Genomic DNA, 22,162 nt, shown 5'->3' on the forward strand with positions numbered 1-22,162 from the left:
AGGGACAATGAAGAGCACTGGGGTTCTTGTTTACCCGACTGTTGTGCCTTGAGAGATGGCCAAGCATGCAGATGTTCGATGCACCAAGGAGGATGACTCTGTTCCCAGCACTACCAGGTCCTGGCCAGACAGGCTGTGCCTTCCCCTTCTGGTTCCTTCATTCCTCTCAGTGGGCTATTGCCATTTCCTTATTGCTTTGCTGTGCAACTTTCCCAAGCAGGAAGAAGGGAGCTAGAAGTCCTGTTTCACCAGCCAGATCTGAAGAGGTATAAATACCTGCCTTCTTCAACCTCTGTTCCCTGGTCGCAGCCGTATGTCATCCTCCTTTCCCCCCTCCTTGTTTGGCTTAGCCTGCCCCTCCACACCTGAGCCTAGTCTTATGACAATAGTGCCACTGTATTCTGCTCTGGTCAGACCTCACCTGGAGTACTGTGTCCAGTTCTGGGCACCACAGTTCAAGAAGGACACTGACAAACTGGAACGTGTCCAGAGGAGGGCAACCAAGATGGTCAAAGGCCTGGAAACGATGCCTTATGAGGAATGGCTAAGGGAGCTGGGCATGTTTAGCCTGGAGAAGAGGAGGTTAAGGGGTGATATGATAGCCATGTTCAAATATATAAAAGGATGTCACATAGAGGAGGGGGAAAGGTTGTTTTCTGCTGCTCCAGAGAAGCGGACACGGAGCAATGGATCCAAACTACAAGAAAGAAGATTCCACCTAAACATTAGGAAGAACTTCCTGACAGTAAGAGCTGTTTGACAGTGGAATTTGCTGCCAAGGAGTGTGGTGGAGTCTCCTTCTTTGGAGGTCTTTAAGCAGAGGCTTGACAACCATATGTCAGGAGTGCTCTGATGGTGTTTCCTGCTTGGCAGGGGGTTGGACTCGATGGCCCTTGTGGTCTCTTCCAACTCTATGATTCTATGATTCTATGACAATTCTTTAGGGCAATAAATTTACATGAAAACTATCATGTAATCAAGAAAAGGACTGCTTAGCTATGTCTTGCATTGGCTGTCTGGACATAGCTTAAAGCAGGGATGGGGAGCCTGTGTGCCTTCAGTAGTTTCAAAGACTCCAACTCCCATCAGCCCTCCTCTCACCCCACCAGCCAGCCAAGTGTGGCCAATGATCAGGGGCGATGGGAGTTGTAGTCTGGAGGGTCACAGGTCACCCACCTGACTTAGATGTGTGCATTTATACTTGTTGAATGTGGTGTTTGTGTTATAAAAGGCGAGATAATCAAAGACTTGAGTAGACAGACACAGACTTCTGTACTCCAGTGGCATGCCTGCATTTAATGGTGATTGCCAGAAGAGATTTTGTGCCAGTACAAACAGTTTTGTAAAACATATCGCTGACATTCAGGCTCAGAATTCTAATTCCAACAGAAAGCAATGCACATGAAAACATGTTGAGCAACATAACATGCTTAATATTTTCCTTGACGAAAACCAGGCCTCCCAACTAGCTGTACAGGATAACACCAGGAGGCAAAGTGTAACCCTTTGAACATGGCACACAGACATAAAATCCCCTCTAGCTTTACCTGTTATTTCTAGTGAAGTGAAATCTTAAGGCTAATAGTCCCCCTAGTATTTTACTGGTCATTACTTTGTGTCTCCTCCTTTTTTTGTTGAGGTCCAAAAATCAGTGTATTGGTTTTTAAATGTGAGGCACTCTTCTTTTCCCTATGTATTAGTGCAAACTTACTTTCTCCCATGTAACAAGTGGAGTGTATAAGGCCAAACTGAGCAGTCTAACTTCAGATGAGCTGAAACTTCTTTTCTTGCATTCTTCTTCAATCATGGAACCCAAGGCTGTAGACTGTGGTTCCCAGGCACTCACCCATCCAGACACCAACCAAACGGAGACCTAGACCCTCTTAGCTTCTGCAAGGTAGTGGCCTCATGTACCTTTAGACCAGTGTTTCCCAAACCTGGGTCTCCAGCTGTTTGGGGGCTATAATTCCCATCATCCCTGACCACTGGTTCTTTTGCCTAGGGATGGTGGGAATTGTAGTCCAAAAACATCTGGAGACCCAAGTTTGGGAAAGACTGCTTTAGACCCACACCCGAGCAGGTGTTGAGCAGGGATGGAGAACCACAGGCCTGCAAGCCTCCCTTGTCTGGTCCTCAGGACTCCTCAGGCCACACTTCTCACTATCCTGCTTCACATCCTCCTCAAGTCCCTTCGCTTGTCAGGAACACGCCCTTGAATTAGGACGGTGCCTCTCGCTTGCTTGTTTGCTTGCCTGCCTGCCAGATGGAGAAATGTGTGTGGTATCAGAAGCCTCTCACATTCCCATGGGTGGAATATAAAACTACTGTACAACAAAGGTAAGACTTGCATCTGTTGTTCCAACTATTTTTGCCCCCAACCCCACCCACCTCTGGCATGCAGCCCCACACCAAGCTGCCAATGGTGGAATACCGATCATCTCTACGTTCAATCCTAAAACATGCACATGGACTCAATATGGCACCCGGTCCTGTGTTTCCTTGCTGCTCCACGTCTCGTACAGTGGGGCAACCCATAATACAGAAAGCAACGGTAACTAGAACAGTAGAATTGGAAGGGGCCGTCTATTGACAATCGAAAAGGTATTCTGTGCAGGCAACTGGCAATAGTACACTCCTGTAAGCCAAGGGCACTGTACAATGATAAAACATTTAACAAGTCAAAATATTTTAGCAGCTTGTTTCAAGGCTATGCATTTCTTTGTGCACTTGGTCACCTCTAACTGATGATGTGTTCATGGCACGGCTGTATGAACTTCCATGGTAGGATCTACTGCCCCCAAATACTTGCAGCCCAAAAAATATATGCAATGGCAGTGGCCTTTTTTTTTTTTAAGCTGCCACAAAGCACACACACAGCAGCAGCTGCATATACATATCCCATGTGGAAGCAGCACTTCCACAATACTTGCCACTGTACAATGTTTGTTAGACCACTGACAGCCCTGCAACCTCCAGCAAAGGAGCAACTCGCTGCATGAGCTGGTCCTAGGATTACAACCCTAAACATACTTGCTTGGGCTCCACTCAGAAGCTGCTTCCGAGGAAAGAAGTTTGAAGTTGAGCAAAACGGACAGGGGCCAGAGATGGATGTTTTGAGCCATGATCCGGGAAACGTTTTCCAGATTGCAAGAATTCCCACTATCATAATTAAGGCTGCGAAAGCTTCTTCCTGTTTGCCTGAGGCTAAGCTCCGCTGAATACAGCGGGACTTACTTCTGAGTAAACCTGAGTAGGATTGTGCCAAAAGTTCGGATAAAATTTTTAGGGGACTGGATTGTTGGCCTACATTGAAGCCGCTGCATTTTGAGAAGACATTCACAACACATAAACTCTGCTTTCTTGCTCGCTTTCTTTCTTAGTACACACACGGACACATACAATACAAGGAACATTTTAAAAAACATAAAAGCCTTTTCCTTTATTTCCCCCAGTGGTTTCATAACATTTTCCTCATTTGATTCCAAAACCCTCCCCTCCTGCCTAAGGAATTCGCTCTGCTATGGCCTGCTGAGTTTGCATATCCGAAAAATAAATTTAACGTAAAACTATCTATCAGCAGGCGTAAGGAGGAAGAGAGGGCTGGCAATATTTCTTTTTATATACTTTGTATTAATAACGAACCTTCTCACAGAGAAGAATACAGCATTTTTTAAATACATTCAGTCACGCTATACACAGCCAGAGAAATTCACATTTTTTTTTCACGCCACAGGAGAGATTCTCAATTTCACCATTGACCGGAGCAGTTTACACAGTTACCAGCAACTGCCTGAATTAGTTCTCTCGAAACCTTATTAAGTAATAAGGGAGGGGAGAGGAATAGGGGGTAAGTATGCTTCAGTCATGTCTGGGTGGGGAAAATCAGCAACTCTTTCCAAATCCTGGATCTTCTGCAAAACAGTCCTGTGTCGCAGGGCAAGGAAAGGCAACAAGCAGCAGCCTGCACACCTGCCACCGCCATACATTCACCTGTTACATCAACAGAGTCTGATGCGTTTGTGGGGTGATCCTTAGTCACCTGCAAGAACTGTGCTTATCACACTCAAATGCACATCCGGTCAAAGTTACAGCTCCACCGCCTAGCTTTTCAGGAAAGATGGCGTACCATCTTTTGCAGCCAGGATGTTTAATTCCACCCCATTGCCATTTCATACCCCAAAGGAGCTCTCTTACTAGATGCCCATTTACAGCTCACCTTGCCCTAAACGGCTACACAGTCCCATTAGATCAGCAAGGCGGCCTTGTTCGGCCTCTGTTGTGCCTTAACCACAATGGGCAGAGCAGACCGGATGGCAAAGGCCAGACATTTGCTATGTCCGCTGTACGAGTTCCTCTTCCAAAGGACCTTCTGCACCTCACAAACATCCTCCATTCCTTTATATACACTTCTCTGACAAGTTCAGAGTCTCACTGGGGAAGGTGACCTGAAGAGAACTGCCCTTTTGAGCAGCGCCGGGCCTGAGTTCGTTCACCAAAAACACCGTCTCTGACTCGTGGCCCTGGGACGACTCCGAGGTGTTTGAGCTCCTCAGTGTCCTTATGGACGTAGTGTCTGACTGGGCCGGGCGGCTGCTGGCCCCTGGCAACAGCATCCGGTCCCCAGCGGCCCCCTCGCTCGGCTCCAGTGGGTACAGAAGCGTCTGCGATGTGCTGCTGACCTCCCTCAGCTCCCGGGAAATGAAGGAGGGCGAATGGGTGGCCGTGGCAGAGGAAGCCCGGCGGCCGTCCGCACAGTTGAAGTTGCTTCCCGAGTGCTGCCGGTGGCCTCCGCCGATACGACAGAAAAGGCACTTGACCTTCTCGATGGCTTTGCTCAGCACCGTCTTGCGAAGCAGGATGTACACCCAGGGGTCCAGAATGGGGTTGACCGATGCAATGCGGATGGCTTGCAAGTCAGGGTTTTGCTGAATGTCCTTCACCAAAGGCGGCTGGTACAACTGGTTCACAAAGACACGCACCTGAAGAGAGATTGCGGGGAGGGAGGGAGGGAGAGAAATATAAAGTTGATGAGCGAGGGCCAAGCTGACATTTCAAAGTTAACAGCTGGCTTAGCAACCGCATATTAAGCAGGCAGGGTGATGGGCAGAGTGAAGGTTTGTGTCATGTCAAAAGAGAGCTGTTTTCAGAACCAGGGTGGGGGGGGGGGGAGAGAGATTTCCAGTGCAGAGAGAAAAAGACCTCTGTGCCCCGCCTTCCGTGCCATCTAAAATACTGGCATATAAGCAGGCCAATGAAACATGTTATAAGAAAAACTGCTCCCTTTCCCTTATGGGGTATTCCAGAGCCTGTACAGTGGTACCTCAGGTTACAGACGCTTCAGGTTACAGACTCCGCTAACCCAGAAATAGTACCTCAGGTTAAGAACTTTGCTTCAGGATGAGAACAGAAATCGTGTGGCGGCAGCGGGAGGCCCCATTACCTAAAGTGGTACCTCAGGTTAAGAACAGTTTCAGGTTAAGAACGGACCTCCAAAACGAATTAAGTTTTTAACCCGAAGTACCACTGTACAGAGTCTTTAAGTGGGTTCCCTATCAGTAGGAGAAAGTAAGAGGCCAACCAGAGTATATTGAGAAGCAAAGCGGCTAGTAAGCCTGATCTTTATGTTGCAACAGGGTCCCCACTTATCGCACGCAGGAGGGAGGAGAATCCTGAACAATGGTGTGCAAGCCCTTATATAGACTTTTGAAATTGCCCACCCTAAAACATCATACATACATCCCAGAAGGAGGCGGTCTACAGCAGAAATCCTGCCTGCCAGGATACCTGATAATGGTCACTGATTGCATTACCTAGGCAGCCTGGCCATTCTTTTGTGATGGTTAATACTTTAGTTCCTGAATCCAGGTCACAGGCTCACCCTATTCATACAAAAATACACCCTTAAGACAGGATTTGCAAGCAAAAAGACAATCGGAAGGCTTTCCCTCATTTGCCTCCCTTACTGCAGAAGAATATTTGAGGTCATTTGGAGAGTCAAAATGGCTTCAGGATTGCTCTCCATTACTATTTCAGACGCATGGTTCATATATTCAGATATGTGTGCATTTATGAATATTTATTCTATATTTGAGACCTTAAAATTCTTATATCAAATATTTTGTGAATTATTTCTGACGTGCCTGCTCTCTGCACTCCCTGGCGTTTCGTCTCTCTTCCCTAATTTAGAGCTCACAATTAAGCCTCTTCCCAGTTTTGTTTTTGTTATTTCAGCCGCCTTCTTTTTCTCTCCCTTCTACAACCAACTCTGCTATTAACTGTTCTGGGTGCGTAAGAGCTGCAGAATGTGGCCTTGAGTCATTTCGGGAGATCCAGCCAATCACCCTAATCCAGCCAGCCTCCTCATAAATATATGTTTCCAAAAACAAAACAAAAAAATTGGACCCAAACTTCCACCTCACAGGCAAATTCTCTTCCAGGGACAAGCCTGGAACTGTATGCTCTTTGAGGTTAGAAGTAACTCTTGCTAGTATCTTCCAAGGCTTGAGTATTCCAGGATTTTTATGGGTATATACCCTCCAAATTTTGCCTGTAGAAGCTTGTCGGAGGATATTCTGCTTTAACGACAGCTTGCCTGGAATGAACCTTTTCTTTTAATAAAAAAGAAAGAAATGTATAACACTTAAAATGATGAACTGCATCAAATTATGCAGCTGACATCTTCCCATGTCCTATTTATAATGTTTTACACAAATCCTGGCTGCAATTGGACAGATAGTTTAAAGTTGAACAACAATGGCATAGGATGATGGTCAGATACTTAAAAGGTGTTCATAGGTCTTAAAGACTATGGGCTGTACTTCACACAGAGCTAAGCAAAATGTTTGGTCAGTGCAAGGATTTATCCTTGTGCAATGTGGTGCTCTCCCTCTGGGTGCCCCCCCAATCTGTTCTGGGATTTCCCCAACCCTTTGGAGCAGATCTGGGGGATACCCCGAAGGTGGGGAGGAAAGGGGGACTATCCCATTGTGCCTGTGCTAATCCATATGCAAGCACAATCTTTTTGTTGAATATCTCCCTAAGGGCATGAACCAGCCAAAGTTAATCACTTTGTAAAGTCCTGCTTGGCTTTAACTGTGAAGTGCCGTATTTTTCGCTCTATAAGACACACCAGACCACAAGACGCACCTAGTTTTTGGAGGAGGAAAACAAGAAAAAAAATATTCTGAATCTCAGAAGCCAGAACAACAAGAGGGATCGCTGCGCAGTGAAAGCAGCGATCCCTCTTGCTGTTCTGGCTTCTGGGATAGCTGCGCAGCCTGCATTCGTCCCATAAGACGCACACACATTTCCCCTTACTTTTTAGGAGGTAAAAAGTGAGTCTTCTAGAGCAAAAAATACGGTAATTATGCATGTGCTGAAAACTTTTATTCAAGTCGACAAGACCTGGAAGCGCTGAACTTTGGGCTTGGGCTACACCCTAAGCCAGGCATGTCCAAAGTCCGTTTCAGGGGCCAAATCCGGCCCGCCGGTCGATTTAATCCGGCCCCTGTGGCAGTATATGCCCTGGAGGGGAAACCCTTAAAAAAGCTGAACAATTTCAATCCTAAAAAAAGCTGAAGGTTGGCCCTCATGCATGTTCACTTCATCAAATCTGGCTCTCTTTGAAAAAAGCTTGGGCACCCCTGTGACCTACACGATTGCACTTTTCATTTAGGAATGAGCTGCTAGAGCATAGCAGCTAAGAAACTGAGCTGCAAAATCACGAAGTCTGCAGTTCAAATCTCACCTCTTGCTATAGAGACGAAGTCACTCTCAGCTCCTCACCCACCCCAATCTGCAATGTGGGGGTAAGAATACTGCCCTACCGTACAGGCGGGATTTGCAAAAAAGTTGAAGCTTTCAACACTCAAGAAATGCTTTATAAATGCTACATGGTGTTAGGCAGAGCTGCAAACTTCCATTTGTCAGATTAATAAACTAAAGTTTCAGTTGACTAACGGGTGGGTACAAAAATTAATAAAAGGGACAGAGAGTTAAGGACATTTTGGTGGTGGTGATTGAGAGCAGATTCTAGTATCTGACTGCAATAAGTAATGAAAGAAAATAGTTAGCGCTTTCTTCTAATAATGAGTAATAGCTGATTAATAATAGTACTTAGTAACAGCCTTTGTTTATTGCACTGTAAATTATCTTACACTTCCTGCAATGCCACAAAAGGCTATTATATCGAACTTTTGGCGATATGGAGATCACATATTGTACATAACCTTGTAGATAAAAGCAGCCATTCCCCACTATCATAAACTTTTCTTAAACATCCACCTGAAGGGATGTGGCTCCATGGCTGGGCATCTGCTTTGCCTCAAAAAAGTCCCAGGCTCAATCCCTGGTATTTCCCTGTTTTAAACTCTGTAGAACTGCTGGCAATCAGTGTAGACAGCACTGGGCTAGCTGGTCTAAGGCAGCTTCCTAAGAAAGTAGCAGGCTCACATCTTACGCCCTAGGATTTCACTCGCTCTGCTTCTCATTCTATGGAGCCAAGGATGCTTCCAGACAAATGTTTCATTGTGGGATTGGTGCTCTTTGCATACGCAAGGTGGGGTTTTGTTTTTTCCCCCTCAGCGTCCACACAGCATTGTTGGCATCAAAACACTAGCCCAAATTTCACCCCATTTAACTGGCAAATCTGTGCCAGTATTGCATTTGCAAATTCTCAACGACCTGTTTACAGAATAAGCCCCCACCAAGAAGCACGTCAGCTCTACTGGAGCGTAGTTTCTTTGACCTGAAGGTGTTGCTGGTTGAATTCAACTGGACGCATTCAGTTCAAACCACTAGGTGGCAGAGAGACTATGCTTCCAATGCTGCCTTTAGAATTTGCTTTCGGCTTTGGAGGGCTGTAGCCCAAAATGAAAGCTGGTTTAATATGAAGCAAGAAAGTGCGGCAAAAGTCAAACAAAATTAGATTGTGAAAATTAAAGTCACAGGCATCGGATCTGCACCCAATGAGGAGCTCACCACTTACCTGCATAGGAGTTAAAACAACAAAAAGTCTTGTGGAAACTTAACCTTTAACGCTTGGCATGAGCTTTTGCGGACCAGCCTTCTATTTCATCAGATGCTCTAGTCCACAAAAGTTTATGCCATACTAAAATGTATTCGTTTTTAGGGTGCCCCAAGACATTTTGTTGGTTTTGCTGCCAGAGACTAACACGCTGCCCCTAATTATTTAGGAGCTGTTCAGGGACCTCTGTATTCATTACAGTGAGAAGATCGGCCATTGTAGAAGATCAGGGGCTGCCCACCACTGCTGATCTTTGCAGTAAATTCAAGGGTGTCTCAGGTGAGATCTGGGTGTGCACTTTCAAACCAACAGGGCTGGCCAGCGTAGTGCAGAATGTGAGCTTTCAAATATTTGCAAGTACCTATTGCAATACAGAGCAGATGCAGAAGAAATCCTTAGCAGACAAATGGATGTGGAAAGTGTTTCCTGAAAGAAGAAAGTCTGAAAGCTGATGGCTTAAGGCAGCCTTGTAAATAAGCCCACAAAAGTTACTAGCCTACAAAAAAGAAAAAAAAGCAACCTACCAGGAGGAATAGGAAGCTCTGTCCTGCTTATGGAAGGGCCATGGCTCAGTGGCAGAGCATCTTCCTTGCATGTAGAAGGTCCCAGGTTCAATTCCTGGCATCTCCAGGTAGGCCTGGGATAAACCCCTGCCTGACACTCAGGTGAGCTGCTGCCAATCAGTGTAGACAATACTGAGCTAGATAGACCCAATGGTCTGATTCTGATAAACTGATAAGGCAGTTTCCTATGTTCTTCCAAAATGGAGGAGGGGCTTCCCTCTCTGGCAGGACACAGGGCACAGAGGACGGACCCCCAGCCCCCTCACTCGCTTGCATTCAATGCCTTGTTGCACTAGGCAAGTGTTTAAATACAAGGCAGGCCGAGGTGAACCATATTTCCTCATCTGTGCTACCTTGCATTTACCATTTTACAGAGTGAGAAACTGAGGCAAGCTATGCCAGAAGTCCACAAGAGAATGCAGATTTGAAACTCAGGTGCCAAATCCAACCGCAGTGTGTTGGCTGTCCAGTTTCATACTGCTAAGGGAGAAGAAGAAAATCACCATCCCATAGGAAATGGTAATCAACCAGGCTTATTCCCTTTCCTCCAAAATACCTTTCAGGTACTCTGGATCTCTCTTTCCTTGGTGACTCACCAAAGGATGCATCTTGGCATCTTTTGGGAGCCTGCAACAATTTTCTGTTAAGGCTGAATTCTGAGTATCCTGGTTATAGGTTGTATAGGGGTGAAGTCACTGCATATTCGCTGCTCTCTTTTTTTGCATATGCTTTAACGTGCTGCAGTCTTGCAAATAAAGCCCACAAAAATATTGACTGAGCCTGCCTGCCTGCACATGCCTATGTTATTCATTTGTGGTGGGAAAGGAAAACAAACAGCCTGGATCCCCTAGAGCAAATCTCGCTCACCACAGGTGACAAGCCAATGACCACAGCTTTTCCTCAGGTGGTCATCTACGGTTTAATTTTTAAAAAATTAGCAGAAGTAGGCAGGGCCCTAGAGAGCCTGGACCCTAGAGGGCCATCACCAGTCACAGTAGGGCAATACTGGGCTAGAGGGACCCTGTATACAGCTTTGTACATTCACCTCTAAATAAAGAAGAAGTATATTTTATTATTTGGTAACAAATATCTAAAGCAAGGGTCTCCAAACTGTTGTCGTTCACGTGCTGATGGATTCCATCAGCCCCAGCCAGCATGGGATAGAATTAGAGAATTGTAGAGTTGGAAGGGACCCCAAGGGTCATCAAGTCCAATGCCCTGCAATGCAGGAATCTTTTGCCCAACCTGGGACTCGAACCTATGACCCCGAGATTAAGAGTCTCATGTTCTACCAAGTAAGCTACCTCTGCTGTTGGATGCTGTAGTGCAGCAACAAGCAGAGGGCTACAGGTTAGCCACCCCTGAGCTAAAGAAACTTCAAGATAAAATTAAGAACCATTTGGAGAGCAACACCCCCCCCAAAAAAACCACACACCCAGCCAGACCAACAGCCACCCCTGCCCCCAAGGGAACCTAGAAGCTTCGCTGTGGTACCAAATGCATGACTACATTCTAGGACAGTCATTGATAAATGTATCCCACATACTCTAGTGAATCTACCTGTTGCACACATAGTTGAAGGCATCCATTTCACCCACATAAAATATGTTACCTGTAGGGCTGGGGGATATGTAAATATATCATCTAAAACCCAAGTTTGAAGTCCATATTGTGATATCGATTCCATTATTTTTGACCTGGCAATATATTGTGAATCATGATGTGTGGGGGCTATGCAGAAATCATAATGTGGGAAAAACTGTGAAACCAGCCAGTGCATCTCTCAATTCCTGCAGCCCCCATTAACTCTGCCGGCTCAGCTCCCCCCCTGTCTCCTTCTGGGGGCAGTGAATCACTGGCAAAATCACAAAGCGGGGAAAACTGCGGAGCCTGCCGATGCCTCTACATAGCTGCATCCTTATTTCAGACATTGTGATATATTGGTACATTGCGATGTTCAGCTGGTTACATATCACAATGTTGAAAACCAGGTATTGCTCAGCCCTAGTTAAATGTACGAGGGACGCGGGTGGCGCTGTGGGTTAAACCACAGAGCCTAGGACTTGCCGATCAGAAGGTTGGCAGTTTGAATCCCCGCGATGGGGTGAGCTCCCGTTGTTCGTTCCCTGCTCCTGCCAACCTAGCAGTTCAAAAGCATGTCAGAGTGCAAGTAGATAAATAGCTACCGCTCTGGCGGGAAGGTAAATGGCGTTTCCGTGCGCTGCTCTGGTTCGCCAGAAGCGGCTTAGTCATGCTGCCCACATGACCCGGAAGCTGTACGCCAGCTCCCTTGGCCAATAAATCGAGATGAGCGCCGCAACCCCAGAGTCGGTCACTAGTGGACCTAATGGTCAGGGGTCCCTTCACCTTTTTAGTTAAATGTACATCTTACAAATGTTCTGAGATGTGGTGCCACTTCTACAGAGTAGGCGTGAGTTGGCAGCAAGCTAGATGTCCACTAGATGTGGCTGGTCCACAAATCCCAGCGGTCATGGCTAATGGCCAGAGACAGCCAGAGTTGTAGTCCAGCAACATCAGAAGGGCAGCAGGTTAGAAACAGCTGTCCGACGAAGTTCTGGACAACCCTCTCAAAAAATGGCCATCTGGCCATCTACAACTGCTGGTAGATGCCAAAACCTTTGTTTCCAAGCAGTTCCTATGCAAGTATAAGTGCAAGACACAACCAGATAAGCTTATCTGAATTCACAAATGTCTTCCCTCCCTGTAATTGCACAAATGAAGTTGCTTCTTGCTTTAACACAGCTACTCCAGGGAAATGCAGTCATGGTCTAAATTCCACTCTCAGACGAACAGCTTGTTCGGATAAAAGCGTTCTGATGCAGAGACCGCTGCAGGGAAATATTAGTGTGTATCCAGCTGTTCCTAAAACTCGTACGAAGTTGACACAGCATGCCTGACTAATGCCGATTTTTTAAATAAAAAGCAACCCAATCAGTCACTAAGCAAACTAGGACACTTAACTCAATAACCTTCCTTTTTATCGCAAAGCTGCATTAATTGCTGGATATTTGTAGGGGCTGTGTGCTAGTGATACCTGCCAGTCCTAACTCTTTGCACACAGTGAAAGGTGCTCATATTTTGGAACCTAGTCGCAGGAGACAACAAATGACTTCATTCCCAAAGGAAGCTCCACCCAGACCTCTTTACTAGCAGGGCTGCTGGTGGAAATCAAACTCAAAACAGTGCAATCCAACCCATGTTTGACTCAGAAGCAAGTTCAGCTGAGCTCAATGGGAATTGCTTCCATTGAAATCCTTTCCAGCAGAGGTGGGGAACCTTTTCCAGCTCGGGGTCCAGAATGCCTTCTAGACAACCTTTTGGAGGACACATTCCAGTGGTGGTTTAGCCTGGAAAAGAGGAGACTGAGAGGGAGATATGAAGGCCACCTTCAAATATCTCAAGGGCTTGTTTTCTCCCACTCGGGAGGGTAGGACTCAAACCAATGGCTTCGAGTTGCAGGAAAGGCACTTCCGGCTAAACACTAGGATGAAGTTTCTGACAGTAAGAACTGTTTGACAGTGGAACCGTCTCCCTCCGGAGCTCAAAACAGGAAGGCTTCTATGCCTCAAACATGCTTTTAGAGTTCAACTATGAAGACTCCCATGCGGTACAGCCCTCCACATGGCTGTGTCACCTCAGAATGCACATGAGAATGGGTGACAGAGTACGTCTCCATGTCAAAATCTCCCTCCACGTGGAAAGCTTCCATATCCAGATAAGATATTCAGCTACCGGTGTGATTCTGAGGTTTGGCAACGCTAAGAAAAGACAGTATTGTGAGCCAGCCTGGAACACTGAGCTTACATACATACGAGTCATTTAAAGCACATTCCCTCTCCAAAGAATCCTGGGAATTTTAGTTTGTTAAGGATTCTGGAAATAATAGTTCTGTGAGGGGTAAACTACATCTCCCAGTATTCTGTTACGGGGTGGGAGGGATGTCCTTTAAATGTGTTGTGTGCAAGCACGGGCTTTAGTTTTTATCCAATACTTTGAGAGAAGGGGTGGTTTTTCTTTTTTCCTGTCCTGACTCAAGGTAAACATTATTTACGCCTTACCCAGCAAAGCTTACCATAAAGTGCCCTTTTATAGCAGTTACCTCCCACAACAAACAAAGGAGTCTCCTTCCACCAAGTCTTCACCTGTGCTCATAAAAGTCCCTCTATCACATTCTGATACACGGCTATATATAGCCAGCCAGTTAATATTAAGTGGGAGGCTGGATTTACGAAGTAACCTTTGCCTAGAAGAACTTGGTACTTGTCTTACGCAGCCTCCGTGCACTTCCAAAATCTGGGCTGCTATCTCACCAGTGCCAGCTGAAACCAATCTAAAGGGAACATGGGGAGCTTTGTTCAGAAACCCCAGGTGATCATAGATGAACAGAGCGGGGATGTTGGTAGATTCCCAGCTCCCATCAGCACCAAGTGCACAGGGATGATAGAAGTTGTTCGAATCTGGATGTGAAAAAGGGAAAGACTGCTTGCTCTAAAATCAGCGCAAGAGTCCAGCTGACAGTCAGGGCTTCTTTTGAGCCAAACTTCAATAAACACTCACTTTGGTGGAGGGAAATCACTTGTCACCACAGTGTAAATCACTGAGCTGCTTTTGGTCAAACCAAGAATGGCTCGACAGAAGATCAGATCTGCTCCTTCCAATGCAAGATACTGTTATTCTTAATACCTCAGCCTAGTGGGAGAAAATGCCTGCCTCTCACTGGGCAGATCTGGGTTCAAATTCCTGAGTTGCTCTTAAGCCAGCTCTCTCTTATGGGGACCCTGTGGTCCTCCGGATGTTGTTGGACTTCAACTCCCATCAGTGAGCTCTGCTGGCTGGGGCTGATGGGAGCTGGAGTCCTAAATGTTTGGAAGGCACCAGGTCGAAGATATAAATCACAAGAAACTCCTTGTCATAACTTACTAGAGTGAGGACATAATGCAAACACATTGTTGCTGCTGTTTCCAAAAAAACCCCACATGTAATAAACCCTAATATGATATGATCTCATTCAGCAGGGAATGTGCTGTTTGCTAAATATACACCTCCTTGGGTTTATTACTTGCCTCTTCATTTTAAAGGTACGCTAAAGGCCTTCATTCAATGTTTGACCATGAATATACAACAATTTCAAATGTGTGGAAGCAACATGCTTTTATTTGTCTGTGTGCTCTTTTTAAGTGGCTGGGGAAACCCAGCCAGATAGGAGGGGTATAAATAAGAAACAACTTATTATTATTATTATTATTATTATTATTATTATTATTATTATTATTCTATTCTTAATTTCTTCCAGTTTTCTCTCAGATTTTAGCCAAGCAACTTGACTCTTCCATTGCTTCAATAAATATAGGGCACTAGTTTCTGAAATAAGTTCAGTAGGGGGGTTCTCCCACTAATTACATGCATTTACCATTAAACTACTTTCATATTCATTAGCCAGTTTAAATTGCAAGGCATAACTTAGTCTGGTGGTTTTTCGTTTAGTTACCTATTCCCCATATTTTTTTTTATTCTTTTGCTACAAGCATTGTGCGCTAGACTGCCTGTGTCAGCCTTGTGAGGGCAGAGTTGTCCTCCGCTGTGGGACCGCTCCTCACACAGTAAATAATTTCACCAAACTTCACAGCTATGTAGTAACCATTGCATCACCAGTGCCACAATCAGCCTCAACTTTCCCCAAACACAACATACATTCAACATGCATGAGTGTTGGGTTTGGACCAGAAATACTTAATTTCAAAGCCATACTCATTCATTAAGCACACGGGGGGGGGGGGGGGGTCCTTAGGTAAGTCACTTTCTCTTAGCCCAATAGCATAGACAGATGATAGAGATAGATAGACAAATGGATGGATGGATAGATAGATGATGATGATAGATAGATAGATATAGATAGATAGATAGATGATAGATAGATATAGATAGATGATAGATAGATATAGATATAGATATAGATATAGATATAGATATAGATATAGATATAGATATAGATAGATCGATAGATATAGATGATAGAGCTACCACTGGAGTAAACTCAGGTCCCCTCTAAATCAGATGCAAACATTTTCAATCAGTGCATCTTTTCCTTAAAAAAGAAAGAAAAGAAAATATGCACCTCCAAACAGTTACTGGGAAGCAAACCCTGCAGAATTTATGTACCCATGTTTAGAACTCACCGACTCTTACACAATTATCCCATCTTTGTATCTAACTGCTGTTTCCAATTGACAATCTGGACAACCATGTCACATGTCCTGTTTCATTTTGGAATCTCAGATGGATTTAATAAGAATATAAACAGCTTTGCTGGATCAGAACAAAGATCCATCTAGCCAAACAGCCTGTTCCCACAGTGGCAAACCATCAACCTTCAGTGCTTCCTGAAGCATCTCTCTTCCCTGCCCCTGCCCCCCATACTCTGTATCCTGGTAGACCCACCACTGGGCTGCCAGGGTTTTGCTATCCACTAACTTGTGGAACTCACCCACACCCTCCCTTGCATCCTACGGCATGCACAGAGGGCTTGTTCTCTTGATTTGTGTGGGATATGGAGAGAGGTAAGAAACAGTGGGACTCTGCTGTCTCTTACCTGCTTGAAAAATGCAGTAGAAATGAGACCTGAGAGGTAGGCATCAGTGTGGTACCAGTTGTCTGCAAGAGGACACTTGCCCTGGAGAACTGGCAAGCTGGCAGATGCCTGTTAAAGTACAAGCCTATACATCTTAAGAGCTGGTACAGTTCTGAACTGTTGCACATCAGGCTGCAGGTCAGATTATTGAATTTTTGATACAATAGGTATCAACAACATCTTCCAAGAGATAGATAGATAGATGATAGAGATAGATAGATAGATAGATAGATAGATAGATATAGATAGATGATAGATAGATAGATAGATAGATAGATGATAGATAGATAGATAGATAGATAGATAGATAGATAGATAGATAGATGGATGATAGATAGATATTTCTTAATATCTTTGAAACAAGAACACTAGTTTTACTAGTTGCAACAGAGCTTTTGTAGAGCGATTGTATCCAAAACTATAGCGGTCCCCAGCATGCAGTCTGAAATGGTACAGTCCGGAATTCTCTCATCTCAAAATGTGTAGGAGGCACCAGCACGGCCCACTCACTATAGCTGAACTTCTAGGACCAGCCACTGGCATTTAGAATATGTTTAGGTGGAGAAACAGGCATTCCAATTAGGGCCTATTAATACACGTTGCAACAATGTCAAAATGCTTGGGTTATTCTATTGCCCAAGGAGTCCATCTGCTGCTGAAACAAAAACAGGCTAGTGCCTGGGCAGTAAACAAAGTCTATTTTCACTGTTCAGAGTTTGCTTTTTGTCCCAAAGCACACAACTCGGTAGGCTCAGATTCCCTCTGTTTGTGAACGTATTCTACTTGGAATACCCTATGACCCAAGATGTTTTTGACTCAATCCATTCCATGTTTTCAAAGGGTGCTTCTTCCTACACACAGAGACCATCTCCGCCCACGAAGGTAGAACGCACATGTGTCTCTTCTGCTGAGGCAACCTTTGCAGAGCACCGACTGCATGCCTCTCCTATGTGTCGATTGCACTTTCCCCCCCTTAAATGGAGATGGTTTCGGTGTAAGAAAAAGACTGTGCAATGCAGCCTCTGGTACAGTCCCTGTAAACAGCACCACATGCAAAGGTGTCCAGTTACACACCGGAAAACACCAGCCGGACAGCTTGTCAAGTGCTAGTAACCCAGACCACAGCTGGATTATGCTAGTTATGTAGCAAAACTGGCCTGACTTGTAAAGGTATACCATTTACCTGAACAGTTCAGGATTGTGCTCAGCCCAGTCCTCTTTCCCTCTTAATTATGAGCCTTCCTGGTTTTGCTACACCCTCGAGAGGGAGTTATTTCAGAACGATTATCGCCTACAATAAACTCCATTGCACCAAGCTGGATTCGCCATACTTCTTCCCTAACAACGACGGCTTAGCTCCCGGGGTGAAAGGGCGGGGCGATAAGCAAGTATGTGCTGTCAGTTGTTTGTTTAATGTACCCTTGCCAAGAAAGAAGTAGTTTGCCATGTTTCATTGGTTTCTGTTTTATTGGTACAAGTCTCAGCTAAGCTCACAACTGGTTTTCCCCACCCCCCCGGCACACACCTTCACCCTCCCCACCCCAGTCAATGGGGAAAGGAAGACAGGCACTGGTCTTTCTTTAAGGGTGTGCTTTTTCTAGAAGTTGAAGGTTTACCTCCTGACATCAAGCACTGTTACTGAAGCAATCTGTGCAACAATAACATCTCTGCATTTCTCAAAGGGAGATCTTCTTTTTGGAACCAGCTAAAACCAGCAGACTGTAAGGCGCAGACTGTGAATGTTTCAGCCTGAAATCCCCATCCAGAAATATTTATGCAACGCATGTATCACTAACAGCTGGGAATTTTAAAAAACACCTCAGCAGTCATTTTATTCTCTGGCATGTGAGTGTCTCTGCAAATTTCATGCTAGCCCTATAAACATGTAGAAATTCACCCAACTTCCCGTGCTGGCCACAAACTTTGTAGTTTCAGTAAGTCTGAGGTTAGGAAGTATCTGTGTGTGCATGTATGTTTCTATGAGCTTTAGTTCAAGCAACGCATTGGTATAGAATTCAAGTATTATATAACTACTCCATGTGCAGGGCTGCTTTTATATTTGGGGAGCTATTGACAATTCATGGGGCACAAAGGGACTTTTCAGAAACTGGGCTTCAGTTAGTTTCTCCCATACACCCACAGACACACCCACCACTTAACTTTGAGTGCAATGTGTATTTCACATTTGGACTGGCCCACAATGTGCATTTAATGTCTCTTCTGCATCCTGTCCCACGTGAGAAGGTGACAAAACATTAACATGTGACACAAAGAGCAAGTTCAAAGGTGCTTCTTAGTTTCTTTACGAAAATGGCCACAGCCTTCTCCTACCCCGCCTAGGAATAAACAGTGTCAAAGAAGAAGGCTGGGACAGAGTCGCTTCCTTCTTTTCCCTTGTGGCAGTGGGGGAGGGGGCATTGAGAGAACATTTTAGATCACCTGCATGGAAATATCACCGTTAGGAACCTCCCTTTCCAACCACAGAAGCAACCTTTGGCTTTTTCTGCTGTGGGGAATCTGTAGCTGCAATGACGAAACTGGGAAGAAAAGGCTAAGCCAACGTTACTCACCACGAGAGGAATGGAGCAGATCAGCACAACCAAGGAGGTGGCAATGAGCAAGATGACCATTTGGATCTCTGCGCCGGCCATGCGCCGGAAGCTCCTGCGCCGGCGGAAGTCCGACAATCGGCTGGCGGTATTGTCCGTCCCCAGGGAGGTGCGCCGCATGAACTGTCGGTGCATGCGGATCAGGGCCATGCACACCAAGACATTGGAAACCACGGTGACCATGATCAAGAAGGAACTGAAGCCGGCATACATGTAAGAATAGGCGGCATGCGTGGAGACGTTGGTCCGCCAGTCTATGAAGCACCAAGTCTGGGGGTACTGCAGCTTTGTGCTGCCCAAGCCCATGCTCGGCAAGGCACAGAAGAGGACGTTGGAAACATAGATGGCAAAGAGCGTGAGCGCTGCCAGCTTCTTATCCACATAATGGCTGTAGAAGTACGCGTGGTTGATGGCTAGGTACCTCTCAATGGACATGGCGCAGATGATGCTGAGTCCAGACAGTCCAAAGAAGAGGAGGATGAAGGTGCTGTATTCGCAAAGCGGCTGGCCGCCCGGCCACTCATTCTTCAGGTAGGTGGCGATCGTGACCGGGCTCACCAGGCAGGTGCCCAGGAGGTCCGTGACGGCCAAGCCGCACACCAATGTGTAGAAGGTGGTCTCTTTCTGCTCCTTCCTGGACTTGCAGAGCACCACAATGGCAATGAGGTTCCCCACCACCCCAAAGATGAACATGACAGCAGGGATGGTCAAGGGCTTGCTGCCCTCAGGTGCCCCTCCCGTCCCATTGGAGGAGCCGTTGGCAGAAGGCAGCATGGTGGGGTTGAAAGACATGGTGAGGCTGGGACAATCGCAAGGAGCCAACTGGGTCAAAGAAGAACAAAACGGCAGCAAAAGTCAAGAGTCCCAGATTTCAGCCGGAAGAGGATGGAAATCCAAATCGGAGAGAACTGAAGAATCCTGCATTTCAAAGGCAGAGCTAAGAGAGCAGATGGTGGAAAGGCGGTAGGCTTTTTCGGAGAAATTCATAAAGTAGGGAGATTAGAAAAAAAAGGTGGCCAGTAATAGCAAAAAGAGCTCTTAGAAGCCGAGTGCAATTTGGCTAGCCAGCAAAAGATGCCTTTTCTTGCATAAAAGCGTTCTCGGTTGTCTGTTAGGCTGGCTTTCTTTTCTTGCCAGGTCTCGCGCTTTTCAAAGTTCAGCTTGCAAACTGGTCTTTGCCTTCTGCCTCAGTGGGACTTTCCATCGCTCTCTTCTAGTTCGGCCAGTCCCCGCCCACCTCACTTGTCACTCCGATGCAAGTCTTCACCTACGTATGCATATGCAATATGTCAACATGAAACGAATCCCCTCCTCTCCAATATATATATATACACAAAAATAATAATAATCCGAACTGTATCTCCTCCAAACGCTTTGCCAAGTTCAAAGCCGATCGCCGATTCGAAAAGCTTCGACGCCACCTAGAGCCCTTCGGTGGCTTCGGAAAGCCCGTCTGCCGTTAGCAGCGGTGGCGACTCAAGTGTCCGCTGCGCGTCTTTTTCTCTTCAGCGGCACGCCGGGAGCGGAGAGGCGCAGCCGGGGCGCCGGGCGTCTCTCTCTCGGGAGAATTCATCAGCCGCCTTCCGAGGGCAGCTGGGAGCCCGGCGTCCCAGGCAGCCAAGCCGGACCGAGGAGCAGGAGGAGCGCGGGGACGAGAGAGACGGACAGACTCGCTACCCGGACCCGGCGCCCGCGCGTCCTTGCGCCGCTGCTGCCACCATGTGCTCCCGCCGCCTGGCTCGCGGATTACTCACTCGCTCGCAGCGCCGTTTGCAAGTTCGCTCCTTCGAGCTCCTCCAGTCGGGGAGGCAGCTCGGCCCGGCTCCGCCCAGCCCGGCGCCCCATTGGCCACGGGGCAAGTGGGTGTAGCCCAGCCGCCTCGGGAAGTGCCCGGAGGGCCTTTCCCCGCGGCTGCGAAGGAGCGAAGGCGGCGCGCTCGGGCTTGCCAAAAGCGCACGGAGAAGGCGCGGAAGCTGGTGGACGCCGGAGAGCGAAAGGGCGCCTTCCCTCGACAGCTGGGAGGAAGGCGGGTGGGGTCCTCCCTCTCCCTCCAGCTAAGTCCCCCCCACCCCGATCGCCATCATCTATCCTGGCAAAGGATGGGTGCAGCCCTGCCGTCCCGCGAGTTCAGCTGAGCGAAATCGGTGGTGTAGGGCGAGCAAGGGCCGTGGCGCGCCTGAGCCTCTGCGCCTTTACTCTCAAGTAAAGGTCGCGTCGATGATGCAAATAGATCGGGTGCGTTCCTGCTTTTTCCCTGTGGCCTCCACTCAAACGAAGTTTTTTCGGCGCCCTCCCCCTCCGCAGGTCTGCAGTTGGGAGTTCGGCACGTGCGCGAGAACGTTTCGTCCCCGTCCAACGATACTTTGCGCGTAGAAAGCTAGCATGTCAGCAAGAAAGGTTTAGGATCTTATTTAAAGGTTTGGTTCTTTTCTAATCATGCAAAGGGACTATAGCCTACCCGCAGCAAAGAACCTTGTTTGCCATCCACCAGCATCTGTAACGTATAGTTCAGCCACACAGACTTAGCTGTGCCCGCAAACTAATACACAAAGGGAGAGACAGGACGGGGAATGGAGATTTCACGCCACGTTGAAATGCACAGACTCTCGCCTAAACCTAAGGCGGTGCAGTCCAGAGAACATACTGGATACCCCTTTCCCTGTGCCCTGGTGATCGATTGAACAGTCCAGCAAAGGCAATGCAGCCAGCTTAATCTTCTGCGTGCTGACTCGGAAAGGCAGCTTGCAAGAGAATCAAGCGGCAATACTGTCTCATACTGCAGACCCAAGTTTGTTTTTATTTCAGTACTGTTCTGTGAAAAAGTTTCCTCATACAAACACTAAGCTGAACCTTTCCCGCTGGCAGGCTAGTTTCGCACATAATCGGAGGTTTTTAACGTCACTGCAATGCCTCCCTCCCCGATCCTGTGAAATACTCAAACATGCCATCCTCCCCCTGCAGGGCGAAGTGGTATAGTCCAAGGAAAGTGTTGCTGCTTGATTCTCCTCCTGCATATATAAGCAGGACTTAGAATTACAGAATTGGGGAGTTGGAAGGGACCATGAGGATCATCTAATCCAGCACTCTGCAACGCAGGAATCTTTTGCCCAACGTGGGGCTCGAACCCAAAGCCTTGAGATTAAGAGTCTCATGCTCTACCGACTGAGCTGTCACAGAATTAGCTTGTCTTAACTTGATTCCGCTGGACTTCTAAGGAAGTACAGATACTGTAGGACTGCAGCCTTATAGTCACCATATAGAATTGGGGGCATTTAGCAATGGCCTCCGGTTTTTTAAGTACTGAATATGGAAATAG

The 22,162-nt window shown here is 46.7% G+C and overlaps 1 protein-coding gene across 1 annotated transcript; it reads right to left on the reverse strand.

Moving 5' to 3' along the window:
• Positions 1-1,268: 1,268 nt before the first annotated feature.
• Positions 1,269-20,803, reverse strand: PTGER4 (prostaglandin E receptor 4). The gene is made up of 2 exons (XM_083403002.1): positions 18,808-20,803; positions 1,269-4,979 (listed from the first exon to the last, which is right to left on the reverse strand). The coding sequence occupies exons 1-2, from the start codon at positions 19,636-19,638 to the stop codon at positions 4,398-4,400; spliced, it is 1,413 nt and encodes a 470-aa protein (XP_083259128.1). The 5' UTR covers positions 19,639-20,803; the 3' UTR covers positions 1,269-4,397.
• Between the last annotated feature and the right edge of the window lie 1,359 nt (positions 20,804-22,162).

Source organism: Podarcis tiliguerta (assembly GCF_965153285.1).
Source record: "Podarcis tiliguerta genome assembly, chromosome: 11".
Taxonomy (NCBI): Eukaryota; Metazoa; Chordata; class Lepidosauria; order Squamata; family Lacertidae; genus Podarcis; species Podarcis tiliguerta.

Coding starts and splice junctions, on each gene's coding strand:
- PTGER4 (XM_083403002.1), bottom strand. CDS start 19,638: ATGTCTTTCAACCCCACCATGCTGCCTTCTGCCAACGGCTCCTCCAAT. Junction 4,980..18,807: donor TCTGCTCCATTCCTCTCGTG/GTGAGTAACGTT, acceptor ATCTCTCTTCAG/GTGCGTGTCTTTGTGAACCA.